Here is a 21384-nt window from a genome sequence, read left to right as displayed (position 1 = left end):
TAAATAATTAAAAAAATAAAATAACAGCCTGAGTTCAATCCAGCTCCGCTCAGTGGGAGGTGAGATCTCTATCTACCCCCTTCATTCACAGCTTAATTCAATTGGAGGGCAATTATCGACCGCCCGAGGCTTCAAGATCCTCGTCGGTTTCTGTTCCCATCAGGGAGCCTTGCTGTGTAAGGATCCCCCCGTCGACTGCACTGGGTGATATCTGTATCGATGTGCTGTGTGTAAAACACCAGCACAGGCAGCACAGCGACACACACGAGAAAGGCTTCCTCCGTCACAAAATCCAGATTCAAAAAGATTGTGAAGCTGCGTCTCTCAGGAGAAAACTTTTTGTCCCGGTGGGCACAGAACCATCAAATTGACTCATCCCTTCAGGCCTGGGCAATCTGTTCCACAAAAGGGCCGGGGTGGCTGCAGGTTTCCTTTCCAACCAAGCAGCAGCAGCAGCACACCAGACTTGACTCATTTAATCAACTGATCTCAATCTTCACAGAGTCGAATGGTCAAACTGTGCACTCTTGGTTGGCTGGAACAAAAACCTGCAGCCACACCGGGTCCTTTGTGGAACAGATTGTCCAGGCCTGCTTCAGAGGAATGGCAGATTGTTTTCTACATAATTGAAGGGAAAGTTACTTAAAAAACATTATTTGAGGCCATCAGCAGAGTTTCAGGAGCTCTTCAGGATAAACACCCTCCTAACCCTCTCCTCCTCTTTTGCTCTCATATTCTGCACCCCCTCCAGTCCACCCCACGTCTCCCTCCTCCTATTCCCTCTCCTTGCTACTCTCTGTGGGGTCCTGAGGGAGTCTGTGGTGCCCGGGTGCTACAGCAGATTCCCCAACAAAACTTCCCCACAACACAGCAACAGACAGAAGAAGCACGTTTCACCCACAATCTTTACAATGTCACTATGAATACATTTACTTATATTTGTGGTTTTAAGTACCAGACACCACCTCCATATAGTTTAATATCGCCTCTTTCATTCTTCTCAGGATGTTTCGTGTTGGGTTTAGTCTCAGGTTGGCTGTGCATCACTCAGACAGACTAAGGTAACGGATCATGGCCTACCTGGGTGGTGTATGCAATTATTCATTGTCTATAAATGCTTTCAAAGTATTTATATAGCACTAGACATGCTTAAGAATTTTAAACAATGGGAAACTTGCTGGTATTCTAGTATGCAAGTGTCCTTGGGCAAGACACTTGAATGGTTAGCTCTTAAAACTGATGCAGCAGTTGGCACCTTGAATGGCAGCCAATGCAGTTTCATTTATTTGAAACAGACAAACATTCTTCAAGAAGGCATAGATAACTATTAAAACCCATTTTTCCATAACGACTTATCCCTAACATTGGACGAGAGGTGAGGTACATCTTGTACAGTTCGTCAATAGAGACGTCAGAGTCATTCACACCTATTAACCTGCATGTTTTTGGACTCCACAGAGAATCCATGGAGACACAAGGGTGACCCAAAAACTCCACACGGGAAGCCCCGGCTATGAACTCCCGAGCCACAGAAAGGCCCCAATGGTGGGATTCAAACCCAGAACCTGACTGCAGTAACACAATCAAAAACACAGATAAGTGATTATATAATTAATGCTTTGGTGAAAAGTTTTAATTTTTTTTTCCATTCAAACAAAATGTGAGACCTGTCTCCACCCACAGCCGGCTGCACATCCAGTCTTTGTCTGTGTCCTTGTGAGTTCTAGTGTCTCTAAAGTCTGTCTGTAATTTAGTTTTTCATACAATGGATGCTTTTTTACCGCGGCCCTGAGAGCTTAACGCACCGCAGCTTAAGAAAACATCTTCAGCAATTTAAGAACACAACAGCAACATTTAGAGAAGAAAAAATGACACGACCACAAACAGAAATCTAATCAGCTTCTTAATGACTTACAGGACAGAGAGTCTGCATACCTCGGAGGGAGTTTCAGCTCTTACCCCGAACGCACCAATCATACCTGTGACTTCCCAGCTCCGGGAGACAATCAAGCATCAACAACATGAATCACATGCTCGGTGTTGCTAAAAATCAAACATCAGACTATGTTTGGATCAAAGCTCAAAGTCCCGTCTGGTTTGTCCCTCTGTTTCTTCTTTTGAGTTCAAAAACTCGACGGAAATCAAGTGCTGACTCTTTTCATAGATATATATATAAAAGTGAGAGACATGATAACCTTCATAAGTTCCTTGAAATATGTCAAATGACAGACAGAAGTGAAAACAAATGGGAGCTAGACTCAATGCCACTGTCAGAATAAGCTCTTTGGTTTTGGATATAATCAGGCCAATGCCTGTCTGGGACGGAGAACGGACTAATGTAGAGTTTAATTATCGAAGAAGCACATTAATGCACTCTACTGACTATCACCCTTTGTGTTTGACACAGAAGATGGTGTGATTTTCTCCTTCCAGGTGTGAAAAACAGCACCTTTTATGTGGATTATGTCGCCTATACTGGAACTAAAAACCATTTTGTTTTTCCTTCACTGTAAAAGCTGCTGCCAAGAGCTCATAAAACAACAACAACACATTCATTAATACACAGAGTACATTTTTATGCACTCCAGGCATCCTGTTAATATACAGACGGTTAAAGAAAAAGCTTTCCTGCATTGTTGGTGCTGTTATAATGTCAAACAACAGACATAGCTGTAGAAAATAAGCAATTAAATGTCTTTAAACAGAGAAACTGAAGAGAGAGTTTAAGGCCAGCAGAGTACGCGGGGATCAAACGCAGTCACGCAATGATCATATTGCCCCGTTTGTTATTTTTATCTGAGAAAAGTTGCATATTGCAGAATTCAGTCTGCTTTGTAGAGATGTGTACTCTCAGCATGTGGGCTGCAGCTGATAAAGTATTGATACGAGCCTGTGGCACAAATACAAATACAATTATGTGCCCGCGGTTACAGGAACACGCCGCAATCCACCGGCAGGATGACACACTTTAAGCTGTGCTGCTTTTCTAACTCCAGCAGCAGATCTCAGACGAACTGTTGTGGAAATGCAGTCCTACTTTGCATGTCACAATCCAAGAGGACCAAAATGTATAATGTACTGCCATACTTTATACTGTACAGTCAGTGACTGGCGGGTTTCAGAGCCACACACTCACAGCTCACACCAGAAGAAAGGGCAAAAGAGCAGGACGAGATTTACTGTATGTGGTTTTGTCTGAATCCTGCGAGCGAACAGAAATGATCGATCAAACACATTTTACGCTGACTTAAGTAAATAACCAGAACAGGACGTCACGGTGTCGACACTGACATGCAGGATTATGAAACATTTCTGATTATAGTGGGATGTTGGTTACTCTTAGCATCAACTACAAACTTCACTTTTCAGGCTGTGGGTCGAGCGAACGCACGGGGGACGACATCTTCTGCGTAACGTGGTCACTTTAATGTCCGTGTCAACGGTAGGACAACTGAACACTGACCAACATGTGTGACACATCACGACAAGGTTTAACTTCATGTCACTCCACCAGTCTTAACAATCAAGTAACTGATATTACAGGCAATACAGTGACATAACAAAATAAAAACAATTATCAATAATTCAATTATGCCAGTTCTCTAAACCTGAGAACAATAATAGTAATCTACAAAATGAATCTTCACAAATCGTGCAATAGCACTAAAAGATGATCTGCCTCAAGTTAAAGCGAGTTTAGAGTTAGACATTATTGATGTTTTGCTGCTTTGTGGAGACCTTTGTTTCTGCCACCTGTTCCCGAGGGAAACTCCGGATTGTCTGAAGTCTTTAACCCCTGGAAACACAGATTCTTCCCCAGCCAGGCCTTGCAGCTCGTTTCAGGGACTCTGAACGGTCTTGTGCTAAATACCCACTCTGTTGTTGTATGTTTGGGATCGTTGTCCTGCCAGACTAACCTACACCGATATGACGTAAACCCTCTGCAACACAGTCAAAGCTAAAAATCAGCGTTTACACTCAAAGTCATTGTTTAAATTCCGATATAGAGGCGCTACAATGGAGCTGGATTTGCAGACGACACCCGAGCAGGTGCTCGCTGTAAAATCCCAGCTGCTGTTTGGCAGAACTTGGCAGGATCCTGGATACACGCTGGTTTTCCTTTGGGTCTCACCAAAATCTAAACCTTAAAATATGCAACAGATGACTCTGGGGCTAACATATCCAGGAAAAAGCGAGAGAAGCTGAGAGAGAATGTTGTTTCCATTTCACTCCACATGCAATGGTTCCATTTCTTTCAGCTGCCAGCTCTCACTAAAAACTATTTTTCAAAAAAGGTGAACTCCCCCTCGCCGGCTCGGATCACTTTTCTCTCGACCAACTGCTGAGCTGACAAAACTTTCCTTTTCTCAACAGTCACCGTCTCTCTGCTCTCCTGCTCCTCTCACACACACACACACACACACACACATTCATACACACTAGGTACAGTACACACACTTACAGCAGCATGCGCTCGCATTTTCGTAGCATTTTGTCTCAGGAGCACAGCGACAGTGACGCTCAACTCCCCTGACAATTGTGAAAATATGCACATGAAAGTGTCCAACCTGTTTCATTCAAATACAGAAGACCAGCAGCAGCAGCAGCAAGTCCACAACGCTCTGGAGCAGGAGAGTTTCCAAGCCAATAAACTACGTTTGTAAAGATCGACAGCGGCGACATCTCTGCACAACAAACACAACGAGCACTTGTGATGTAATGATGTACAAACACACTGCATTCGAAACAACCGGCAGCAAATAAGAGCCGATAATGAGATAGCTGCCACAGAGCTAATGTCTGCTAAAATGCAGGCTGTCGACAAACCAACTCAGCAGTGATGAAGACGCCAGCAAAAGACTACAAATGTGAGACGGGCTACGCGAGTCTCTAATAAATCCTCTTAATTGATAGATCTTCAGAGCGCTGAACCTCTTTTCAAATGGAAATCAAAGCACAGCCAGCAGCAGCGTAAACAAGATAGGATCAAAAAGCATTGTCTTACTTTGAGTATTCTTCATTATCCCTGTTACAACGAGAGTCCTTGTGTTTCTCCCAGTCTTTGCCATGTTTACATGTGGTCAGCAGAATAATATCTTCCCCGTTGTGGATGTGATACAGAGCATTCCTCGTCTCAGAACCGATGCCAGTTAGGTATCGCTTCCCTTTGAAAACCAGCAGGTACTTCCTGGAGGGCGGTGCATTGTTGAGTGTCAGATAACCTATGCCCCCTCCTTTTAGCGGGTGATCCTTGGAGAACAGAGGGATGGAGATATCAAAGTTGGGTCGGAAGTTGACCACGTCTGCGCTTGCCTTGGCCAGCATTGCCTGTCCCACCTCAAAGCCAAGATCCTCTGTATAGTCCGGCCAGGTGCCAGAGTAGAGGTTGAATATGAGGTGGTTCCTGCCATCGTTCCACATCGGCAAGCTCTGGATGCGGAGCCTGACGTTCTGGACGTACTGAGCCGAGAGCTGGTCCCTGTCCAACGTGTCCACGGCGAGAATGAAAAGACAGGCCCGAGAAGGGTCCGTGGTGTGAAAGCGAGACTCCTCGATTGACGACAGGATCTTCTGGTAGGTCTCGGAGATCTCGTCCCCTCTCTGAGGAGGGTAGATGTAAACCCTGAATCCCGACTGACAGCGAGCAAAGTCGAAGCAGGTTTCCATGCGGCAGCGCTTGTTCTTGTAGATGTTGTCGCGGATCGCACGACGTTCTCGGGGCGAGGTGTGCTGGTGATGGAGCTGAGGGCTGTCCTCCTGGACACAGATATAAACACAGATATTAGGATAACCCACAAAGCTTTAAAACTACATCTCCATCAATGCTGACTTGGGGTTTAATTGTTTTTGTTGCATCACTGAGCTACAACAACTCAGAAAACAAGTCTACATGAGAAGACGAATGGTGATTGTCTTTGACGCCTCTAAAACATCAGTCCTCAACCATCCCAACCCATGATCCATTAAAGCAACTGGACCATATTTCATCCTCTTACCAATTCATCTCTAAAAACAGATATCTGCATATGAATTAAGAACCTGTGGGCACCAAGATTTTGGTATCAGACACGTTCTGGTTTCCATTTGTTGTCGTATTGTCTAATAGTTGAAATGCAATCTCAGGACCTCTCAGCAATCGTCTAGAAATGATTTAGCTTTTTATATGTATATGTAGATACCTGTTCATAGACATTAGACACTAGTCTTTCTTGTCATTCTCACGTATCAAGTGAATGAATCTGACTGCAGAGGAAGTCTTTGACCGGACATCCTCTGGCAATTCAAGAAGCCTTCAAACATTGGCTGTTGCACCCAAAGGCTAAATCGTCGTCAAATGATAACCCAAGGCTTCCGAGATGTCATAGTCTGATCTGACACCCATCATCCATCACTCCATCAAGTATTCATGCAAAAAAAGAAACAAATAACAGAGGAAAGCGAGAGAAAAAAAACATGTTGCAGAAAGTTTCCTTCTCATTTCTGTATCTGTTAATCACACATTTAATCATCTTGTGACGCCCCCCAGCAAACACTGCCCTAAAGCTTTGAACGCACCCTGCAAGCTCATCGCTCATCTTTAACTCAATTTTAAAACCATGAATTTTTAAGAATGTATTGACTTGAGCTACTGTATCATGTAGAAATGTATAGTCCTTTTTTTATATTACCATTATTTCTTTGACCATTTAAAATAACACTAAGAAAGGCTCCTATGATGAATACTTTTAATTTTACACAACATTTTGCTGACACCAGTTTTGTGGATTTGAATGAAGGACTTTAACTTGAACTTGTAATTGAGTATTCTTATATTGTGCCAAATGAGCTGCTAGATTTATTTTTTGCTTTGAATTATATAACAAATATTCTCCATTGTTTCTTATATTTTGAACGGCTTCAGTCTACCTCTTGCTCTCCCCCTTCCAGGTACGGCTCCAGCAGCTGGGTCGACCCCAGCCAGTGCCTGGGGGGTCTGGACGGGCTTCTCTGGGGCAAGGGCTGTGGCTGGTACACGTCCTGGCCCTGGTGGTAGTACTGATATTCCTGCTGGTGGTATTGGGGGTACTGGGGAAACTGGTTGTACTGGTATGGCTGCTGCTGGAAGTCCCCGATTTGCAGACCCCACAGGTAGATGAGGAAGAGAAGACCGGCCCCCACAGACACGAGCAGGTACCGCTTCTTAGCCTGCATGTGTGCTGTGGGGGGGAGGAAGAGGAGGATGTGGTGGGTACAACAAGGGAGGAAGAGAGGACAGGAGGGAGGTATGACGACAAGAGGAGGAGGAGGAGGAAGGTGGTGTTAGAGACTGGTAGTGGTGCAGGGGAGAAGAGGGGGGACACAAAGTAAAGAAGGGAGGACAAGGAACTAGGAAATGATGAGGAGAGGAGGTGCAAGGAGGTAGACACTGGTCAGCTCGACCCTCAGGGCAGCCCCTCTATCCACAGCTCGGCATTTTGGGATTTGGAGTCACTAAAAAAAAGAAAATAAAAGAAAGAGGAAACGAATTGGATTAAATTAGCAACAAAGTCTCAAACAAATCTGGATTCTTAAAACAAAATAAAGATTTACTAAGAACAAAATCAGTGTGTGCAAAGCTGATCAGATGAATGCATTAAAAAACTCATGCATGAGTTAAGAGTTCAAAATCGATCATATCGTCCATGAAAAGTGCAGATATCTTGAAATATTGTCTTATTTTTAACAAAGAAACGAGTAGTGGTCTGTTCCCTCAGAGCTGACTGCCTGATGTGTAATTAAAGACATCATTTTAATATCGTATGCATCATCAGAGCAGGTCAGTGACGCGTTTTTACGGATTTGGCTGCAGTGAGAAAACAAGCAAAAGGTTGCAGCTCTATAAGCTTTTGCGTTGTTGTTTTTTTTGTGCATTTATTATATTAATACATGTTTATAAATCGTAAATAAATATAAATTGTTTTTTGCACATTTCTTTCTGCAAAACTGGAACTTTTTCAAACTGTGCACAGTGGCCGGTGTGCAGCGGTACGTTGTGTTTTTCATCAGGGTATAATGTGGTGAATGAGAAATATCATGTTCCATAAACAATGCAGCATTAAACTGCAGGATTTTTTTATTTTTATTTTTTTTGAATGGAGTTTGGTGCGCAGCCACGAGATAAGCCATCGCCAAATAGTAACGTGTCCGATTTGTTCTCCGCTCAGCGTAACCTACCTGTTTACAGGGAACACCTGTGGTCCCAGGAAGGGATCGGGCTATCCGCTCCCCTCCAGCCTGAGCAGGACTCCACAGTTTGGATACACATTCTCCAGCTACACACACACACACACCCCTGATCACAAATCCATCCAGGAAAATGATCAGATTATTGTTATTAACAAAGAAAAACGTGTGGAAAGCAGCAGTCACTGAGCTCTGCGTCCGTCGGGAAGCCAGAAACGGTGCGCTGCCTTCATCCTCCACCGCGTCCCAGTCACAAACTTTCCTCGAGAAAAAAGGAGCACGGGGTGATTTTTCACGCGGAGACGCGCGGCGGGTATCCAAGGTGTGGATTTAGACACGCAACCGTCTGCCAGCATCCGTCCACAATGAGCTGCTGTGTCAAACAAAGCGCGTACATCTCCAAAAAACACAACAAATCCCCTGCGCACAGAAAGAGAAAATCTCCCGGTAACAGATGATCCAAACTTTGGTATTTACATCCACGCTCCCACCTGTGCGCGCGGACAAAAATACGCATACATCATCATCATCCCAGGTAAGTTAAGGAAATGCCGGCGCACCTGATCCGGAGAGGCGCGCTTCAATAACAAAAAAAATCCTATTAGGAGCGACTGACGGTCCGCTGCACGGCAAACAGCAGGTTTGTTATCAATGAGGTGAAGGGACGGATCAAATGAACACCACGAGTGTGTGCGGAGGGGTCTTCTGGGTTATTCCATCCTGACTGACTCGCTTCCAAACCAGACCCGTTTGTGCTCACAGCCCTCAAATCTTCAGCTGGATCTGGGGCTGCGCCACCGTGCAGCATCCAGCAGCATCCAGCAACATCAGCAGCAGCAGCGGCGGCAGCGCGGATAAGCCAGACAGCAGCGAGCTGGGCAGGCTGGGGGGGTCGGAGCATGCATGGGGATGTTCAGCTGGCTCTGATAGGGTATCACTAGTTTGTATTCGGGCACCAAACTCCATTCAGAAATCTGCAAATTTAGGATTTGTGAGTGTTATCGTCAAACATGGGGTTAAAAGAAAATGACTTAAAAACCACAGTTCATGCTTTTTTATGATGCATCTGTTCTGCAGCTTGTAGTTGCTCCAGTACAATGTGAAGGTTTGAAATAGATGTGTTTCTATTTTCTTCTTAAGGTGTGGGAGCTTGTCATAACTCAGCATCTCTGTCAGTTTAAAGGTGAGTTAAGCCACTGGAAACTGGATTAATCCAACTGGAACTTGAAAAATAGATCACCTCTAACCTTGCTTGTGTTATCACTAGTTTCAATTTGGGAACCAAACTCCATTCAGAAATCTGCAAATTTAGGATTTGTGAGCGTTCTAACCAAACATGGGGTTAAATTAAGAGTTAAAGACGACTTAAAGACACAGTTTCTGCATTTTCGGATGCATCTGTTATGCAGCTTGCTTCAATAAGATGTGAAATGAACGTTCACTCTCAAGGCATGACCAGATGCTCCATCAGCCAGTTTATACTGTTGATCATTTACACAGAATTAAAGTACACTTCAGGGGCTGTTAGGCAGTTTGAGTGATCTACACGTAATCTGTCACATTCGCTAAATTAAATCTTCTCTTCCTCGATCCACCAACAGGCTGCAGGCTCTCCTTCAGGTTCTGATGATTTGGTGGCAAATGATGTTAAAAGGATTTGTCAGGATTTAGTGAACTGACTCTTATGCAAACCTTTGCACTTTTAATTAAGTCTTAGCTCATTAAATCTCCTAACGATTCCAGTATACAACCCAATTCATCAACTTTGACCACTTGTCTTTCCGCCGCTTCATTCGTGTTGCTGTTATTTGTCCGGAAGCCATTGACTGAATAAAATTAAATTTGCTCGTGATTTAAATAGATGTCATTATCTCATAAATTAGAGAGAGGGGAGTTTACAGATGCTGTGACTCCACATGTGAAAAAGGCACATCATGTAGCAAACAGCGCCATCCTGTGGTTCATGTTCTCACTTCAGCCCCATCGTCTGTGCACGAGACTCCAGCCTGGATTATTTGTGTTACTCAGACATTTACTGCAGAGATCTGGGTACAAATGATAATTTCAAAAGTAGAAATGACATCTTGGTGTACACAGTGGAGGAAGAGATACTCACTTTTATGTTTGAATTCAGGACTACTTAACTTATAATTACCTAGAATACTGAAATAACAGCAAAGGTAAAGTAAGTAAAATTATTCATAACTTGCTATTTTTACAGCGTTATACTAGATTTTTATATTATTCTGTTTATTATCCAAGTATTTATTATATCTGTAACGCACAGGAGACAATTTAAAAAAGGATAAATCTGAATAAATGAGAAGCATAACAAATGCAGATGCTTCCACACACCATGCACATCCAGCCATGCTCTGTGGCATTTATAAAAAAAATGCTGAGCAGGCCCAGTGAATGCTGATTTTGTATCCAGGTAACTAGAGTTAAGGATCTACAGGTTTGAAAGCAGATTCGCTGTGGAGGCACGGAAAGACTGCTCGACTGGCTCGTGTTTCAGCGGTAACGGTGACTGTAATATTTGCATTTAGAGCTATAGGAAAGACATCAGTAAAGTGTGATATGTGACAGTCCATCAACAGTGACAGAGAGGATGTTACAGTGCAGTGGATAAACCCCTCATTACAAACATGAAAGGCATCAGCTCTGGTCTGCACAGATGTGGAAACAGATCTTCATCACAGTCTCCACAAACAGGCCTGGATGTTGGACCCCTACAGTGAGCCGGCTCTGTTACAGCATAACAACCAAACATCAAGCAAGGTCAGCAACAGCAGTCAGCCCAGCTCGGCGTCTGTCTTTCGCCAACCACTAAAAGTCAGTCCCACATTTTACTCTTCTCCTCTGCCATTATGTCCATAGAGGCTGCTGAGCCTGGTTACCTCCTCTTCTTCTTCCTGGTAGTCCATAACGCCTGTTGGTACAAACACTCAGTTCGTCAGCTTGGCGGTGAGCTCAGAGCGACGGGTACCCGTCGCTCTGAGCTCACCGCCAAGCTGACGGACTGATCTAACAGCAGCTACAGCTGTCAGCAGTTTACTTCAGCCCAGCTCGGCGTCTGTCTTTCAGCCTTTTATTTCACCAAGCTCTCACCAACCACTAAAAGTCAGTCCCACATTTACTCTGGCAGCTCGCTCGCTCTCTCTCATGTCATTATGATGTCCACAGAGGCTTATATTGCCCGCATGCCCAGCTCCACTCCTGGCATTCCCCCAGGCCTGAACTCCTCTTCTTCTTCCCAGTGGTCCAAAACGCCTGTGGTCCAAACACTAACACTCCCCGCAGTGCTCTGAGTTAACAGTCCGGGCAGCCCGGCTAACGTTAGTTAGACAGATAGTTTGCAGCAGTTTACTTTACTGTCCATCAATGAAAAATATGATCCAGTTTCACCAGAAATCTGTCAAATAGTTGGTGGTGTGTGCCACAAAGCGTTAAGTACTTCTCGAGGGTGATCGCACCCAGAGGACAAAGTTACGTAGTTCTCCCTGTATGCTGTATATCAGTCATTTCAAACCTGTTTACGCCTTTATAAAGCTGCTCCTTGTACCGGCAGGAAGAGGTCTGACAAATCATCTGCACACAGCACATTAATGCTATTAATATTAATCCAGTCAGCGCGCGATGCTTTATAGCTTCTGCACACGATGACAGAGACACAAATAAGATCTCTGTCTCGAATCGGATAAAGCGCCAGTTTGATTTAGACTTTGACCTGACTCAAACATTTTGATTTAGCTCTCAGATTCAGTGTTTCTATATTCCAGGTTTTACAGTGTAGCTGTCAGACATAAAGCCGGAGCACAGTGCAGTCATGTGTATTTTAGCTTGATCTCAGTGGAATTTCGATTTTGGGGAATGTACTCGACTCGACCTGTTTTCAGTCTATTGTGTCAGCACTTCCACTTTCTCATTTGTGCCATTAATCTGAAGTCTTACTGCAGATGGCCCCTCTCCTCTCCTGATACTGGCTTTAGGTGAGACGTGAGACAGTGAACTGCCTATAAAATCATTCCTAATACTATTTCCAGGTTGATTTTGTTGGACGTTTATCACATTTTTGTTCAACATCCTCTAAACGAAGCTATAAAAGTGTTTCTGTTGTTCACAGGTAATGGGGGCATTTTAAATCCTGGATTTCAAAACCAATGAAGGCTCTGAACTTATTTGAAGAACAACACATTAGAGATGATTTCTCTTCTTTAATCTCGGGCCGTGCAACAACAAAATAAATCCACCGACATGACTTTGAATTGTAGGAACGCAGAGGCCAACATTTGTCTGAAACACTAGCAGTCTCTCTCTGAAACTAAAGTTCTGTTTTCATTTACCTGCACTGTGATAACTCTGAAGGATTGGCCGGTGTTGATGGCTTCATGGTCGATTAGGGGATGATAAATCTGAAAAGGTTGCAGAGCGGCAGAGAGAGAGAGGGACAACTTTGATCTGTTTCCAGTCTCAGTCCATCGCTTCGCTTCCTCCACTTCATTCTCACCATCAATCTGGAAGCTGATGGGAGAGTTCAGAGCTCAGTTAGTAAAAATAAAAAAATCTGTCTTCACTCCTGTTCCAGCTTTTAGGGTGAGACTGTGATCCAGTATTTTTGTGATCCAGACTTGATTTTACTGCACTGTAAAAACTGTCTGTAGATTTTACTGTAAAAAAAATGACAGTAGAAGACTGTAAAATACGCCATGAAATATGACGGAGTTTTTACTGTTTACAGTTATACATTTATACCGCATTTCAAGGAATTTTATTCAGAAAAATTAGTAAAATATTATATTAGAGAATGTTAATAGTACAGTTAATCACTGTAATATCTTATGGCATATTTTACGGTCTTTTACTGTCATCGCTTGGCAGTTTTTCACTGTAAAACCTACAGACATTTTAAAATATGGAATAAAACACAGAATGAGTATTCTGCTGATTTGTCCATTTAAATGTCCATTAGTTTGTTTGGTTGCAGAGATAATACACTAAACATCCATGACAGAGACTAATTCTAGCATCGCTGTAGGCGACAAAAATAACTTAGAGATGATTTCACTCACGGCAGCAGCAGCTGATCCTCGAGTGAACTGAAGGCAACTTAACGGAGTGCGATGACCAGAGAGTCTTTTATGTTCTTTTTTTAAACACGGCGTCCTCTCTGATGTCTCATCTCTCTGAACTTGTGATGCTCCCCAGAGAAGCCACAACACCACCGCAACGTTTTATTTTGAAAGGCTGACGTTTGGTTCATGCTGCAGGCGACGCATTGCCCACATTTAAAAGATGTCCTACATTCATGTTACCGTCAACGATAGCATGAAAAAATCCAAAACTAAAACTGTGTTTGACTCCTCTGCATTGTCTGCAGCACTCGGCCACTAACTCCAAGACATCAACCTTTGAAAACGTGTCAGACACTTTCCTGAAACAAACTTTTCTGAATGGTTTATTTGTAATTTGAACTAATTTAGCCATGTCAGTAGTTTGGTTTCCTACTGATATTATATTATATTATATTTCCTGCAGCAGAATGTGTGTGTGGGATTTAATCACAATAAACTGCAGTGTGTGTGTTCATAGAAATGGAGGAACAGTGTGGCTGTCTGATCTGTTTTAGTGAACAGTGAAGCTCTAAGGTGCAGAGACAATTCTTGTTAGCATCAACTCTTGTTGCTTTTGGTCTTTTTATGAGATGTGTCGAAATACACAGTTAGAAAAATCAAGAATACGTCTGGACTAATCCTCTTATGTGAGGCTGTGCAGATATTCTCAGTGCTGATATGAACAGACGTTGGAAGAAAGGTGGAAAAACTATGTTTCATTTCCCAGCTAATAACAAAATATACATATTATAAAATCTACATTTATTTATACAAATATAATATTTCAAGGAAATTAGTTGCAAACACTTCTTGTGTGGCTCGTCTGGACGTTCCTCTCTTCTAAATTCTTTCCTGAAGAAAACTTTTGGACTTATTTTTCAAAGATCTGGACACAAACTGGACCTGAACCGATAAAAATAAGTGCAGGACTTTTGTGCAATCCATTTTTTCATGCAAACCTCCGCTCATTTCCTCAGACTCTCCTCAAACTAAAGTCCCACTACACAGACTGTGAAGTTTGAATAGTTTTAAAAGATGATCGGCGACCCGAGAAGTGATTCCTGTTGGAGGGGAAAATGATTCGACTCTGTCCAAATCTTTGTTCAGTATGCCGTGAGGAGGAGCCATCTAAATGCTAACAACGTTGACTGAGTCACATCATCGGCTGGAAGCACGTGTAGACCTCCAACACCCCAACACAACACACAAGAAATAAAAGACAATGGCTCTGGCCTGGTGTGTGATTGTTTCATGTAATGACTCGAGCTAACTCATAATGTCACACACACACACACACACACACAGAATGACAGCTGGACCACTAGCTGCTATAATCTAGTCCTGTTCTGTTCAGATCCTCCAGCTCAGGATTTGAGGCTGCACTGCAATTTTCAAACAATCCACATTTTCAGACCATCTGGTGCCGAACAAAACACAAAGTGAGGCTGTGATTATCATCCATACGAGGATCATGATAAACAAACGGAACAGCTAAAAGCCTCCCGCATCTACAAAAGTGCATCAAGTGACGCACGTGCCATGTTTTGCACTTCCATCGTGGAGAGCACCTGGTAAAACTTTGATATCACCTCAGTCGAGATTTGAGGCGAGCTGACCCAGTACTAAAGGACCACACTGCAAACAAGAAGCTCAGCATCTGTCTCGGCCTTTTATAGCCAACCACTAAAAGTCAGACCCGGATTGACTCTTGTCCGATGACTTCTTGCTCGCTCACGCTCTTATTTTCTCTCCTTCGCTTCCTCTGTCAACGTCCTCTTTGGGCTCTTTCACTTCTGACCTTATGCTGTATATACACTAAGAAATACAATCAAATAAAATATGTGTAAGTGTACTATGCACTGTAACAAGAGTTGCAGGGTTAATGCACAAGGCATCAGTCTTTGTAGTACAGCAGCAGTCATGATAGAGAAGTCTGATTCAACTTCTAGTTGTTTTAAAGCTCCTCTTGTAGCTGTCTGTTTGTTTCAGTTCAGGATTATAGAAAACTTTATGCAGGCTCCGAAACGTTCAAGGAGAAGACGAGGACTACAGAGACAGCACAGTACACTTGTTCCATCAGCTGCTGTGAAATGAAAGTGAACATGGAATACAGGCTGACAGTAACAGCGTCTGCACACTGTTAACACAGTGTTGCATCAATGGCCATTATTTTTCCAAACTCAAGTCGTCATGGAGACAGAGACAGAGACAAAGAGACAGCATAATTACATCTTGTCAAACAGTCCAACAGTCTGTGGACCACACTTCATTTAGTGAAGTCACAAATGATGAGGAGACAGACAGTGGATGAAGCATTTCATTTTATCACTGAGCGGCCAAATTATATTTATATTATCTGTTTCTGTGTGTGTGACGCACGTCGGGCCGCATGTTTGCATTAAACGTGCTACAGAAATAAATGTAATTGTTAAGTTTTAAGTTTATGGAAGTTAAACTTCATCTCGTGCTTTCAGAAAGATGCTCAAACTTACCTGATTTCCTCTGTTGCGCAATATCTCCAGCTGTGCGCCGCACACACACACACACACACACACACACACACACACACATCATCAGCGTCCAGCTGGATTAATCCTGCATAAACCGTCCCACATTAAACTGCAGCCAGTCATTGTTCGGCTCGTGCAGAACTTTCCATCCATGAAGGTGAACACACACCTGTCCACACCTTCATTTAGTTCCGGTGCGCGAGTTAAAACAAGGCAGCGACACTTTAACCAATCATGCGTCAGACTGATGTAAGGACCACCCACCTCATTAGCATACAGACAAATAAATGCAGAACCATATAAATGCTTAAAAAAAGAAACATAAGTACAGAAATAAGATTTGTGGTGATAGAGATTTAAGATCAAACTTTACAAAGATGAAAAAATTTGTATTTATGTGCAATTATGTTATAGCAGGGGTCTTCAACCAGGGGTCCGTGACCCCTAGGGGGTCCGCAGAGGTACTGCAGGGGGTCTGACAATGTTTGTCACAATAACACATACAATTTTCACCAAAATAAAATGTAATATAACATGCAATAATAATCTACTTTGACAAAAACTTATTTTTTAAAATAAATTATGCATGAACGTTTTATCAGTCATAAATAAGGTAATAACCCAATATATAAATATATACTATATAATATATATAAATATAAAAATGTGATATGGTAAAAAAAAATAATAATTACATGTGGGTCATGTTCTGTTTGTCTCTCGTCCAAGAGGTCCTCGGGCTGAAAAAGGCTGAGCACCCCTGAGCTTTGTATATAACAAGTCATGAAACACATGCACATACTGTATACAGACACACAGGTACACGGTCAGTTTGCTGCATGTCTGTATGTAACAGTGTTCATCTGCATGGCTTCTGTTAAATAAAGAAATGAAAACAGAAAACATGACATGAAGAAAAAACGACGCTGAGGTCGTACAAATACACCAAACTTATGTTTCATAATAATACGACCCTTCGTTTTCTTAATCGTCTTAATATCTTTTCCATCTTTACAGTCAGACACTTCAGTCACAGCTCTGTCACCACCACTCACTGGCAGTGTGTGTTTATGTGTGTGTGTGTGTGTGTGTGTGTGCAGAAGAAACACATTAGGGTCAATCAATAAAAGGAAGAGCTTCGAGGACTCGTGTGAAGAGAAGCAGGAATCCTCTCTTTCCTTCCTCTCCTCCTGACCTTTTGCCCAAACTGTGAAATGTCAGAGGAGGCTTGTAATGTCACAACAGCTCATCGGGCGAGGAGGAGGAGGCGTTGTTACGGGAGCCCACATGTTCAGGGAGACTTTTCCAGCCATTTGCCATCATTGTTTAACCCTTCAAAGCAACAACAGAAGTAACTTTTTATAACTGAAATCATTTTGATGCTACGTGCTGTGGTTGAAATATGGTCATTTCACTGATGGACTTAAGAGTTTCCACAGATCTTGAGCTGTAATCCTTTCTGACTTCATTCTTTAAGGCCTGTTGGCTGCTCTGCTCGGTCTAAAAAAAAAAGCACCAATTTGTTCACAGCTTATCTCAAATGGAAGTTCTTATAATGTCCTTTGAAATAAATGCCAATCCTATTTGACCACTGGAGCAAGATGACATGTATTAGACTGAAGAGCAGAGATGACTTCCTCCTGTGGGGATTCATTTTACCGTCCTCTCTCTCCCACTACGTGATGTCCTTTTTTCTGTCTGCACACACAGAGCGCCACGGAGATGATATAAGTCATATCACCGATAAGAGCAGGTCTGTTGTGTTCGCCGGGAAGAATGAAATAAAATGTGCAGGAGTGTCAGTTGGATATTGTTCAGGAATGAGCACGAGTGCTGTATGTGTGTGACTCTTCTGCCCTCTGTCACATTACATTTTTACTTTATGTATCTTTTCCTCGGGCTCTTTTATTATTTTTCCTCCCTTTTATGAGAAGAATATTATTGTTTGTTTGATTATTTCTTTGTCTGCTTCGCTCTTTCCTCTCTGTCTTAGACCATAAAACACACAAAGAAGGCATGTGTGTGTGTGTGTGTGTACCACAAAGGGGATTAGAGACACTTTAGGAGACGAACTGGTAGTCCAACCAGTCCAACAGCAAGTCTGTCTTTCAGACTTTTATTTCGTGTGTGTGTGTGTGTAGTGTGCTGTGAATACTTGGACATTTTGGCGAGTGACCACCGACACTGTGCAAATGGCAACAGAGGAAGCTGCTGGAGTTGGAGCAGTTGTGGTGAATACAATATACAACTGTCAGCTGTACATATGTTTTATATTCATATTTTGGCAGTGAAATGTTGGAGCTAATGCTTCGCTTGAATAAAATGTTGCAGGTGCACAGCGGTCGTACTCAAATTGAGACAACGCTACCCTGCCGAAAACACAGTGTACTACATAGATGTGTACTAATGGAAGTATCCTAACTGAATCTCTTTTCCTGTTCTAATTTTCGTCCTCTGTCCTTTTTTGTCTCTTCGCCTCTACCATGCTCTGCCTCTGCTGAGCCTGGTTACACTGGCTCCGGTTCTGGTGCCCATTGCGAGGTTCCTCCCCTTCTGCATTCCCTCCTGCCCCAGGCCTAAAAACCTCCTCTTCCCGGGGTAAACACTTCCCCAGTGCTCTGAGCTCAACGTCCAGGCAGTACAGCTAACTGAGTGGTGCTGAGCAGCTAACAGCAGCTGCATTTAGCAGCAGTTTACTTTACTGCCCATCAAGAAACTCCAGTTTTACTAAAAATCAGTCAAATCATTTGTTGTGTGTGAGTGAGCCCAAAGTTCCACCTAAAATTCCCACTTTACTGAAACATTTATTTAACTTTAATATTTTTCTATTTTTAAAAAGAGAGTTATCACGAGAGAAAGCTTCAGGTGAAGCAGAATTAGGGATGGTGCCGGTGAAATTCATCCTTACTCTCCATCGCTTGATGCGTCTCTGAGCAGCGGCGGTGAGACCCTGTTGCTGTCAACGCGGCGATGACTGGTTACCGTGAATATTCGCTCGGATAAATGAATTCCCTCGTAAAATATTTTCAGCATTAATGGCTTGTGATGGAAGCTGTAAATTCATGTTAAAATGAAGTGGCCATCTTGAGGTTTTGGCATTTCAATTATCCACAACACCACGCGCAGTGCACTCTGTCATTCTGTCAACTTTAATGTTTTAATATTCTGTTTTAAAAGCCTCCTTGCAAACACACACACACACACACACGCAACACATACTGTGTATAGGTATGTATCGCGAAGACACACACACAAGTTTTTATTTATAGCCGGAGCTATGCCTCAGTGACTAACCAGAGTAAAATATTTATGTGTAGCCTTGTCATTGACGTTTTCATGCATTTTCAAGTGAGTCTGTGAAGAGGGATAATTTAGTAGGTAATCCATCTGAGGAGCAAGCGGGCATTCAGGAAAACATGCATCATGACGTTGATGTTGACTGTAATATGTGATTATCTTGATCAACATGACACCTGAATCCACACCGCTTGCACTTGCATTCATTCAGACACACACAGACACAGCATATGCTGAAATTGTAAAGCCTTTACAATTAAAGTTTTCTTCACCTCACACTCTCCTGTTTTACTATTATTTGCTCGTGTCCCCGGAGAGTTCATGTATATTTTTTTAATAAAAAGAACCACGTTGGATTTCACACAGCGTGTGTCATGTTTGTAGTTTTGGCCGTCATCTCTCCGTCACTACAGTAAAAAGGCAAGAAATATGAGTAGTATATGAGGCTATGAAACATCAGAACAAGTCAGATTATGTAAACCACCAACCCTGGGGTTTGTTAAAAACTTGTATGATTGCCGAGCTGCTTGGTTTTCTTGCTGCCTCTGACTTATTTTTATCCACCTTCCTCAGAGCTCTGCTGTCTTTAATAAGGGTTATTATCTGTAAGCTATCATAGATATACTACATAGACTGCCAAGGGACTTCCCGTGATGCACAGAGCCCTCTCCTCTATCCATCAATCATCTCCCATTAATGCACGTTGCTAGTTTAGCTTCTTCCCTGGAGTTTTTCTTGCAGGTTCTCATAGATCGTGGCTCTGCCTAGGTCGGGGATCGTGGTTGCATCCTGCTTGACATCCACCACAAATGCTATTGGTTTCATCATCATTAATACTTCTATTAATCATATTTCTGGTTGTAATATCATCTTTGTTTCTGTGCATCTTTGTTTCTTGTTGTTTTTCCTTGCCACTGTTGCCAAGTGATTGCTCATGGTGGGCATTGTTAGGTCTCTGTAAATAAGTGCAGTGCAGACCTGCTCTATGTGGAAGGTGTCATGATTTGGTGCTATATATAAAAAACATTTTCTCAGTTGCACAAACCACAAAAGAAAACCAGCCGCTCTACTGTTTGTCACTGATGTCACAAAGGGTAAAAAAAAAACCCCGATATACATTTATCTACATGAACGCATGCATCACATATTGTTACTGTTGGCATAATTCATGCTGCAAATGCAATTAAAATAGGAAAAGGAGAAACATTACGGATCAGTGAGCAGTACACACTGATGGCTGGCTGCAGAGCCACAGGAGGTGTGCAGAGGAAATAAACACAATACATCTCAGCTCGCAGACCCTCCAACTATACATTAGTCTTAAAAACAAATGAGCATCAGTTCTGGCCCAGAAACTCCAATTTAACTAAATTTCACCATAATTAACTTCCTCCTTGTGTTCTCTATCATTTCCTCTCTCTCAACTGTCACGTTTGTGCAAGAAAGGCGACTCAAGGGAAAGCCCAAAGCCACAGGAGGCCGAGTTTGTGCAGTCCAAAGATGATTTATTAGCACAAAACAGAGCGGTGAGGGACAAACACAGGGCTGAGCGATTGACACATGGTAAGAACTGACTGAAATACTAAGCAAAGACAGGACAACGAGACACAGGTGAAAATGAATCAGGTTGGAACAGACAATCAAAAGTGTCGGGAAACACAACAAAGACAAGAAGTGAAGTAACAGATACAAAACGAGGGGAAACCAAAAACCACGACATGGGATTTCTCTTTCTTTGGTGTAAAAAACATTTTAAATAAGCTTCTTAAAGGACCAACGGTGAAGTCGCAGATTGCAACCAACTTTCAAGCCGAGTCCGAGTTTGGATTGTCCCATCTGGGCTACTGTAGAAACATGATAGTTCAACATGGTGGACTGCATGGAAGAGGACCCGCAGTGTCTGTAGATAATGTGACCAAGTGTTACTGGTAAACTAAAATCTAATAAATCAGGAGAAGACAGTGGCTTATCTTTGTTGAGAAACTCAAAGAAACAGCAGCACATAACTATAACAAAGAAAACATTTAATAAGACCTTTATACTGGAATCTATATCCATAAATAAGCATGTTTATATTGAATTAAACATGTTAGTGCTGATTGTATATATATCAGTTTCTTGGCTGACTAGTCTAAACAATCACTGCAAGCCAAATACAAAGAGTCTAACAAATATGAGCTAGACTCCGAGCTAAAAAATATTAAATATATATCACGGTCCTCCAGTTTAAATATTAAAATCATATGTTTGAACGCCTCAGC

The 21384-nt window shown here is 42.5% G+C and overlaps 1 protein-coding gene across 3 annotated transcripts in view; it reads right to left on the bottom strand.

Moving 5' to 3' along the window:
* Window positions 1-16006, bottom strand: part of LOC113746930 (exostosin-1-like) — an 84696-nt gene extending 68690 nt beyond the window's left edge. Inside the window, exons 1-4 of one of the 3 annotated variants that reach the window (XM_027284552.1) lie at window positions 15809-16006; window positions 12549-12617; window positions 6907-7470; window positions 5006-5757 (exon numbers count right to left, since the gene is read on the bottom strand). In XM_027284552.1, the coding sequence (XP_027140353.1) occupies window positions 5006-5757; window positions 6907-7191 (1037 nt within the window). In that variant the 5' untranslated portion in view covers window positions 7192-7470; window positions 12549-12617; window positions 15809-16006. Of the gene's footprint in view, window positions 1-3404; window positions 5758-6906; window positions 7471-12548; window positions 12618-15808 lie in introns of those variants that run through there. The other 2 variants (XM_027284551.1, XM_027284554.1) reach the window with 2 other exon arrangements.
* Between the last annotated feature and the right edge of the window lie 5378 nt (window positions 16007-21384).

Source organism: Larimichthys crocea, chromosome XI (genome assembly GCF_000972845.2).
Source record: "Larimichthys crocea isolate SSNF chromosome XI, L_crocea_2.0, whole genome shotgun sequence".
NCBI lineage: Eukaryota > Metazoa > Chordata > Actinopteri > Sciaenidae > Larimichthys > Larimichthys crocea.
This window is presented reverse-complemented; position numbering and strand designations above follow the sequence as displayed.